This window comes from Benincasa hispida, chromosome 12 (assembly GCF_009727055.1).
Source record: "Benincasa hispida cultivar B227 chromosome 12, ASM972705v1, whole genome shotgun sequence".
Classification (NCBI taxonomy): domain Eukaryota; kingdom Viridiplantae; phylum Streptophyta; class Magnoliopsida; order Cucurbitales; family Cucurbitaceae; genus Benincasa; species Benincasa hispida.
In genome coordinates, this window is record NC_052360.1 from 78,749,662 (window position 1) to 78,759,049 (window position 9,388).

Genomic DNA, 9,388 nt, shown 5'->3' on the forward strand with positions numbered 1-9,388 from the left:
AGAAAACTCGACAAAAAATAGTCATACCTGGCACATCAGACGAAAGGAAATACTAATCTGATCGTGTTCATGGATTGTAATGAACAAAAGCACTCAATCATCATAATATGATTGGATTAGTAATTTCCCAATCTATTTAGATGAACATATCCAACTCAAGATCATGTTCCTCACTCTTTCCAAATAATTCAAGAAGGACTAAATCTCATCGACATATTTATTATGATTTTTTCAACTGTTATAGTTGACAAAAAAAATGTTAATATGTCAACCTAACAAATAGCCCAACAAAATCCAATTTCTAAGTTCAACGTATAAAATCTAATAATATATCCACGAATCATACATTTAATTCAGCCCAAATGCAAACGAAATGATTATATATATATATGAAGCAATATTCATTTTTATAAACAAATACATATATTTTCTCAAATCAACCCAACAAATAGACCAACAAAATCATCCAACATATATAATCATTGATCCATAAACTATACATTTAAACTATACATCTAATCATGTAGTACACAATTAAAAAATCTATTTTTGTCAATATTATCCGCCCAACCCTATTTTTGTTAATAACTATTAAAATAACATTATTTAAAAAAAATTCAATATTCTTTTGAACGAAAATTATGGTTATTTATTTAACTAAATTGGGTAAAAAATAATTTAAAAATATTGAAATTGGATAAACTTCAAATCGTCAAAATGATATTTTAAATTTTTTATTTTTAAAATGTTATTTCTAGTTTCTACCAGCATTTATTTAATTATTGTTTTTGGGGGTTAAAATCACGTTTCGATATTTTTGTTCAACGTTGCGAGTTGCCAATTGCCAATTGCCAATTGCCACCCCATTGTTTTCTTCCCTTTTTTGGCTCAACTCACTTTCTCCCTTTCTGCCATTTCCTAGGGCTTTCTTCACCAACTTCAGCTTTCTTCTCCTCTCAACCCTTCAGGCACATGCGCACAACCGAGGTATTCTTTTCCGCCGATTCTTCCCGCTTTTCCTTTTCCTTTTTCTGCATTTCATTCTTCCAACTATTTTCGAGACATTTCTTCCACTATTTCCGATTCTTGAATTTAAAAAACTGTTGCATGGTATAGAACTCGATTCTGATGGCCAAGTACCTTGAGTTCTTTTGTATATTCTTTGTTCTGAGTATATTATCTCTTACCAGTATTTTGCCTTTTTGTTGTTCCCATTTTTTGTTCATACATTATTCTCCTTTTGGATTTTGTCTTTTGTTTTCTGTGCGTTCAACTGCTGATAATGCTGCTCTAACTATATCTCATATGTCGAAGCTCGCTTCTTTTTTCTCTTGTTTTTCATTGATTTGACTATGATTCTGTCTATTATGTAAACTGAATTTTTCATTGAACAACACAAACTTGAGTTAAGAGATTGATTCCTGTTAGATTCATAATATGTGTTTCTCTTAGCACTGTAGTTTGACACTGTTCTCTTTATTTCCCGTTTGTTTGCCAGTTGGATGCTGTTTGGTTGCTTTAGCCTTTTATTTCCTCTATAAGGTGTGTGTCTCATCGTTATGCTTTTTGTAGAGATACCGTTTTGAGGTTTTTTTTTTTTGGGTATTATTATGGTTTCTTCTTCTGCTGGATATTGATTTCCTTTGCAGTCCTTGCAATTTTCAGCTTGTTATTAGCTTCTCCATTTCTTAGGGACCATAGAATTCCACATCTAATGTGCCTTAAAGATATTTCTAGAGAGGGAGGTCTTCTCCATTCAGTTTGTTATATATATATGAAGCATACATTCTCTTCTTTTGATGATAGATCGAACTCTCATCGAGTAAAAATGAAGTACAATGACATACAAAAGAAGAGAAGCCTACAAAAAAAAGAAAAAAACAGGGAGCCAAGTCACAAACTACAAACAGGGGTTCCAATCCAATAAAATATTGACCGAACAAATAAATATGAAAAGATCTAGTCCCCAATGCCAAAAGAGGAATATAGAATCTTAGTGTCTAACTAGAGACCAAACATAGCTAGAAAATCTCTCACCCCCTGAAGATTCTGTTGTTCTCTGATACGATGGGATTCTTTTATTCTCTCACACCAAAAACCCCATGAAATGGAAAACATCCCACCTTGCCAAAAAAAGATGATCATTTTCATGAAAAGATGGGTAAAGAAGAAACTATGCAATTGAGTCCCTACAACTCTGTAAGCTAGCGAAGTTAAAACTAAACTCCTCAACTAAACGACAATTCTGGCAAAATCACATCTACAAAGTAAATGATCAAGATCCTCCGTGGCTGTCCTGCAAAGAATTTAACAAAGAATCTCAACCAAAGAGGAACACTGGGCCAAATTCCAATCAAATGTTTAAACCCTTCCTTGCATCACTTGCGAAACGCAAAACCTAGAATTTTTCATGGAGGAAAAAATAGGGTCGTTTGACAGAGAGGGGCTAGCCAAACAGCGAAAGAAGGATGGAATTCCTCACTGTCCTAATGCAACTCCAAATCCAAGATCTTTACTTGAAGTCAAAACCCCTTTTTCTCGAGGATCTTATCCAAAAAATCTTAATCTACATAGTCACAGGCCTTCTCAAAACCAATCTTAAAAATTATCCACTCTTGCTTTCAAGCTCTATAATCCTCAATGGTTTCAGTGGAAACTAGGGCTTGATCCAAGATTTGTCTGCCTACAAGAAAAGCCCCTACAAGAAATATAAATAGCTACCGAATGGGGTTACAATATCCAAACAATTCATGAAGCAAAAATAAATTGTAAATGGCAAATGATATGAAGAATTATGAGTAACTAAGGAATCATGCAAGGCTTGCTGTATTTTACTTTTAGTCGTCTTTATGTACTTTCTTTTTTATGTGAAACAATGGGTTGTATTTCATTTATTAAGTGAAACTTCAAAAAAGGCTGAGTCATGGGAATTACAAGAAACAAGATTCACCTTCTGGCATCTTTTGCCCTTTTGTAATTTCAGACTATCAATGAAATTATACTTAATGTTTCTCATTAAAAAAAAAGATTCATCTTCTGGCTGTTAGAGATGTTAGACCATAGCTTGAAAGAATAGGGGAGGAATCGTATTTATGTACTCTCAATTTCCATCATTATTCTTTTCGCATGTACACCAATGTTCTTTTTGGCCCGTCTATATGTTCTGTTCTTGTTAGTAAATTGGTTGTTTTCCTCATGGGAGTATTGTGTTTGGGGAGGGGATGAAAAATAAACTGAAGTTCATGATGCCTTTAAATATGTAATGCATGGCTCTATTTGAAAATGGAAAGGTTGTTGAGGCTATTAACAAGTATCTTGCCATTTTATGCAATGCGCTTTCTTTAAATCAATGATATAGTGTAAGGTAATAATGATGGCTTGTGTGATAATTGACATCAATGGTAAGGCTAACGTGACAAAATATTGTTGAGCTCATCCATCTTTTTTGTGAAAATAATTTATCTTCGTGATTTGTGGAAGGGAACTTTTGATGATCATGAGACAGTTAATTGGCGATTAATTTTCTTGTTTCCATGATAGGGTTATGCTAACTGTGAAAAATTTCTCATTCTTATTGGAAGATGTTTTACTTGAAAATTTCAAGTTATGGGAGAGATTCTTGGTGCAAAACAGAAAAATGTAAGGACAATTTGCATTCCATATCAGTTTCCTTCAAAAGCAAAATTCTCAGGGTGCACCATTTTTTTTGGTCGATAATGTAGCAAGTTTATGTGTCGACCCTGATTTTGCAATAGTGGAGCAAACGTAAGGTTTTTCCCAGTGGTATAACAAAAAACTGTTTGGCTTTACATGGCTGTATGGTTCTGTCTGCTAAACTTGTTCTCTACTTATTAATTTTGAAGTTTAGTACCAAAATTGTTACTAAAGGTATTTTTGCATAAGAATGACTAAACTTCACATCTTCTCAATTCCCTGCCCCCGAATAGATTCTGGTCTTATGTGGCATCTTCTACTTATAAGTTAATTTTTATGATTAGTGTATATATCATGCTAACTAGAAGCCTATTAATGTATGGATAGAATATCATGAATATCTGATGTAGAAGTGTGCTTTGTTTTAAATAAACTATTATAGGTGGCCTAGTGGTTAGTAAGACTTGAGGAAATGGGCTCAATCCCTTGACAACTCCCTACCTTCGATTTAATATCTTATTAGTTACCTTGGGAACCAAATGTTCGAGGGTAAGACAGTTGTCCAGAATAGTCAAGGTGTAAGCTAGCTTGCACTCCCAAGTCATGGATATTGAAAAAAATTGTTATAATTATATATTTACCTCTTTTTTCTTATTATTTATTTATTTATTATTATTATTATTATTATTAGTTTTTATGGTGGTAACGTGAGATAAGAAAGAAGATAGACCTTTTCTCTCTGTTTCTCCCATTTCCCTTCTCAAATCCTCAAATTTGAAGCAAATGACAATTTTAATTCTACTTTAGTCCTGATTAATAACAACAGATATAAAATTCATTCAAGATAGTAAAGAGGTTTTGGTCAAATCCTCAAGTTTTTATGGTGGTAACGGAGTTTCGGTCAACAAACAAGATGATCTGGAAAGTACATTGGTCAACGTTTGTTTCTTGTTTTTTAAAAATGTACATTGGTCAATGTTTGTTTCTTCTTTTTTAAAAAGGTACATTGGTCAATGTTTGTTTCTTGTTTTTTAAAAAGGAACATTGGTCCAAGTTTGACAATTACTTTATTCCATGCTAATAGTTATCATGTAGTTAACTGTTCAATATCCTTATGGAAACTTAATTGTAGCAGGGTGGTTCTACAGCTGAATCCATTGTAAATTTGCTATATGCACTGCTTATGAAGTATGTGTTTGTTTCTGTCCTATAGATCTCCCCATTTTGTATTGGAAATGGGAAATGGGTAACTTATTTTCATGATCTGAAGAACCAAGTTCCTTTCAAACTGCCTTGTGTTTACCTTCATGAGAGGCCTCAACCTCATCATGTTTGTTGTCATGTCTTATTGATTTGGAAATTATGATTTTCAGCGACCCCCTCCCTTATATTTTTACCCTTGAAATCCCTCTGCAATAATTTGTGGGCGACTATTTTCTTAATAACTTTGGTAGGGAATTGTTTAGTTATTTTGGATTGATGAGGGATGAGATGAAACGTTATGTATATTGGTGAGGGAAATGATCATTCTATCAGCTGGCATGTCTTGTCGTGGGTTCACGATGCATAGTTAAGTTGTAGATGTAATAGATAGATATCTCAAAGAAAAAGAAAAAAGGATACTATACAGAACCGAGGATTTTTATGCCCTTGCTTTTGGTTCTATCCTTGTTGTAAATATGATTGTTTTAGCTTTTTAATATGTGTTTCATATTTTTATGTTGATATCATTGAGTTCTCCCATAAACATGTTTTCTTACTGAATCTCAGATGGAAGTGCAAGATCATGGTCACATAATTGAAGTGTGTGGAGATGTGCAAGCTGAAGGGCCTAGCATTGTGGGAAGTAAAATATGTGGGGATGCACCTTCTTGTGGATTTTCTGATGCAAAAAACAGTTCAAAAGATGCAAAGGAACGATCTGCGTCCATGCGGAAGCTTTGCATAGCAGTCGTTCTCTGCATCGTTTTTATGAGTGTAGAAGTAGTCGGAGGCATTAAAGCGAACAGTCTTGCAATATTGACTGATGCTGCCCATTTGTTGTCAGATGTTGCTGCATTTGCCATTTCTTTATTCTCACTCTGGGCCTCTGGTTGGGAGGCAACTCCACGTCAGTCATATGGTTTCTTCCGCATTGAAATACTCGGTGCTCTCGTTTCCATTCAGATGATCTGGCTTCTAGCTGGAATTCTTGTTTACGAAGCTATTGTCCGACTTATCAATGGTCCGGGAGAGGTTAAGGGGTTGCTCATGTTTGCTGTTTCTACGTTTGGGTTAGTTGTTAACGTAGCTATGGCTCTGCTGCTTGGTCACGAACATGGTCATGCCCATTCTCATGATCACAGTCATGGACATGGTGAGCACGACCATGGTCATGGCAGCCACGAACATGGTGATGAAGATCATAGACATCGTCATGGAATAAGTGTGACCATGCACCACCACCGCCATGAAGAGAAGGGTGGTGTGAGCGATGGTGTTGAGCACCACCATCATCATTATGCACCCAAGGAATCAGTAACGACACCCTTGCTTGAGAATTATGGTGATGACGGAAATCATCCACGAACGGTTACTAAGACGCAAAAGAAACAACGAAACATAAACGTACAGGGAGCTTATCTTCATGTACTTGGAGATTCCATCCAAAGCATTGGGGTAATGATCGGTGGCGCAATCATATGGTATAAACCCGAATACAAGATTCTTGATCTTATATGCACCCTAATTTTCTCTGCAATTGTGCTGTGCACAACAATTCAAATGCTTAGAAATATCCTTGAGGTTTTGATGGAGAGCACGCCGCGGGAGGTGGACGCAACAAAGCTTGAGAAGGGTTTGTGCGAGATGGAGGAGGTAGTTGCAATCCATGAACTGCACATATGGGCCATAACTGTTGGGAAGATTCTATTGGCATGCCATGTTATAATAAAGCCAGAGGCAAATGCAGACATGGTATTGGACAAGGTTATTGAGTATATTAGAAGAGAGTACAACATCAGCCATGTCACCATTCAGATAGAGCGCCAGTAGGATCTTCAAATGCTATACGCTTTGTAGTAGTACTTGTAGGTATGGTTTCAAACGAAGTTTCATTTCTTTTTCAATTCCCAAGTATTAAATGCATATCTTCTGCTTGTCTTTCATAAGATGGAAATGGAATTACTTTTCAATGCAAGTATATTAAGTAGGGGAAATTCAAACTTGGCTTGCTCATCATTTTAAAAACTGCTTATAATAGTGTTTCATTCAACTCGCGATCCAAACCCAATTTTTATCCATGTTGTTTGTTTACGTTAATGTTGCTTTTAACCATTTCTAAAAGAATTATTATAAAAAAACCTAAAATAATTGGGTTAAGTATGGCCTGATTTTCAGCATAGTTAAAAAGGAAGCCAGTTTTTATTCATAAATATTGCTAAAAGTGTTAAATATATTTTAACAAGTTTTGTTTGATATTAAAATTTAGACCGTGGGATGGATGGAATGATATTTATTTATAGGTTTAATTTTAAGAAATCAAAGATCAAATAGTTATGAGTTTGTGAAAAAATTTAAAATTATAATAATTGAATTAAAATAGTTCATTTGTAACTGTGGCATGCATAAATTTATTTGCCTTGAAAAAGCTTAAATATTTCATAAGTTAACAAGACATACTTGGTCATTTCTTTTCCTAGGCCTATGATTTCTCCTAGGACCTAGATGTTTGAATCTTTTGAGCTCTTTTGCCTTCCACTATTGTCCCAATCCACATAAGTTTACATTGAAAAACAAGATACCCAATAAAGTATTCCAAATACCGTACCCATGAACACAGCTTCCAACCAAATCCCTTTTTCCAAACTTTCACCTTCTTCTTCTTCATGTAGCAATTGAGATTTGTGGTCATTTTGGTGTGCATCACATTTTGACAGAGGAAACCCATAGAGTCCAATGTTTCCAAAGTAGGAAGAATTCCCAAAAGTATCAAAGTATTTGCCTTGAGGAATTGGTCCTGACAGTTGATTTTGTGAGAGATTCAAATAGGAGAGAAATGTAAGAGTTAACAACTGAGGAGAAATGTTACCAGGCAATTGATTTGAAGGAAGATCCAACCATTCCAAATTGATTATATAAATTACTAAATGATGTAGGAATCCTGCCTGTAAGCTTATTGTGTGAAAGGTTCAAACCTACCACTAGAGACTTCAGCATTCCAATTTCCTTAGGTATCTCTCCATTTAAAATCATTACTAGACAAATCAATTTGAGTTTTAAATATCAAAACAATTCTCCTTCTAACTTTTGATCTAACCCTTTCAACGATATAAGAGAAAGAAGGTATATATATAGTAGTGAAACTTATATGTAATATCCAATATAATAAATATAAGATCCAAAGACGAGGGAGAGAGAAAGAAGGGAGATGAGAGTTTTTTTTTTTTTTTTTTTTTTTTTTTAAAAAAAAAACTTAGTCAAATTTTTGTTCAAATTTAGTTAGTTAGTTAGTTAGTTTTTTTTTTTTTTTTTTTTCTAAAAAAGGACCTTCTTTAAACTCATTCTTAAAACTTAGTGACTAAATGACCAATTTAAAATATGAGAAACTGAATGCACTCATTTCTAAACTTACGGACTATCAAATATGTACATGAGTATGAGTCATGAGGAAGTTTGGAGGAAGAAAAAATGAAATATTTCAGGGAAAAAAGCACAAATTCTGAATAAATTTTGCTTTTTAGATGGTCCTAATTGTCCAATCATAGGTTGTCACGTGACATTCTTCTCAGATCTTTCTTTAAATATTTTAACTGTTTTTGCGTGTGATGAAAGCATAGGTGCAAAGGGATAGGGACTCAACAGTGATGGATGACGGAATGGTAGGAACTTTTTATTGTGCTCCTATCTCTAAAGGGCGAGAGTCGCGGCCTTGATTGGGTGTCCGTCTAAGATCTCTAGTAAATTCGGGAGAGAAATAGAACATGAAACTGTAAGCTTACAAGCAGTGGAAGGAGACCAAGACTCAGACCGCGTAAAAAGATCCCAACTAAATAGGTATGAAAGCTTTGGAATAACTAATGAATTACAACTCTATTATACTGTAATTGGTGTTTTGAATAAAAAAAAGAGTTCGGTTCGGTAAGAAGCATCTACCGCGCTCTCAATCCAATAAGCAAACGCCCCTTTTGGAGCTACCTCTGAATCCAAATCTACTAGCATGAGAATTCATAGATGCAAAGAGATAGATGCTTCTTTGGATGGATCCAATATTGCTCAAAAACTAACCATGCAAATTACTTCATATTGACTTCATATGAGGATGCCCGTCAATGTCTGGTCTATCTAAAAATCTACCAAATCTTTTCTTTCTTTTTGTCTTTTTTCTTTAAGTTACATAATAATTATTAAAAAGATAATATAAATATTGTTTAGTATATAAAGAATTATGTGATCTATATATGAATTGACTTTTATAAATTGAGTTTAACTTCAATTTAGTATTAAAACTAAAAGTTTAAAATTGCTTATTCTGAATTGAGTTTAATTTCAAAATTTTATATTGCTATTTCTAATTTTAGTTTAATATGAATTTCATCCGTACAATTTATTATGTTTGCACAATGTTTACATATATATTTTTACCTGAAATCTTTAGTTAGTAAATTTCAATAGCCCCCACTCTGTCATTTAAAAAAAAAAAAATTGATTGATTGGCCTACAGATGAATCCAATTTCATTTTATTTTTATTTTATT

The 9,388-nt window shown here is 33.9% G+C and overlaps 1 protein-coding gene across 9 annotated transcripts; it reads left to right on the top strand.

Moving 5' to 3' along the window:
* Window positions 1-828: 828 nt before the first annotated feature.
* Window positions 829-9,001, top strand: LOC120093027 (metal tolerance protein 1-like). 9 transcript variants are annotated; one of them, XM_039051323.1, is made up of 4 exons: window positions 884-987; window positions 1,499-1,542; window positions 3,541-3,639; window positions 5,425-6,882. In XM_039051323.1, exons 3-4 carry the CDS (start codon window positions 3,607-3,609, stop codon window positions 6,685-6,687), a joined length of 1,296 nt encoding a protein of 431 aa, XP_038907251.1. In that variant the 5' UTR covers window positions 884-987; window positions 1,499-1,542; window positions 3,541-3,606; the 3' UTR covers window positions 6,688-6,882. The 9 variants fall into 9 exon arrangements, with proteins under 9 accessions (XP_038907254.1, XP_038907250.1, XP_038907249.1 ...); XM_039051322.1 differs by lacking the exon at window positions 1,499-1,542 and having other exon boundaries at window positions 851-987; XM_039051321.1 differs by lacking the exons at window positions 1,499-1,542; window positions 3,541-3,639 and adding an exon at window positions 8,467-9,001 and having other exon boundaries at window positions 857-1,110; window positions 5,425-6,726.
* The last annotated feature ends 387 nt before the right edge of the window (window positions 9,002-9,388 follow it).

Coding starts and splice junctions, on each gene's coding strand:
- LOC120093027 (XM_039051321.1), top strand. CDS start 973: ATGCGCACAACCGAGGTATTCTTTTCCGCCGATTCTTCCCGCTTTTCC. Junction 1,111..5,424: donor ATTTAAAAAACTGTTGCATG/GTATAGAACTCG, acceptor ACTGAATCTCAG/ATGGAAGTGCAAGATCATGG.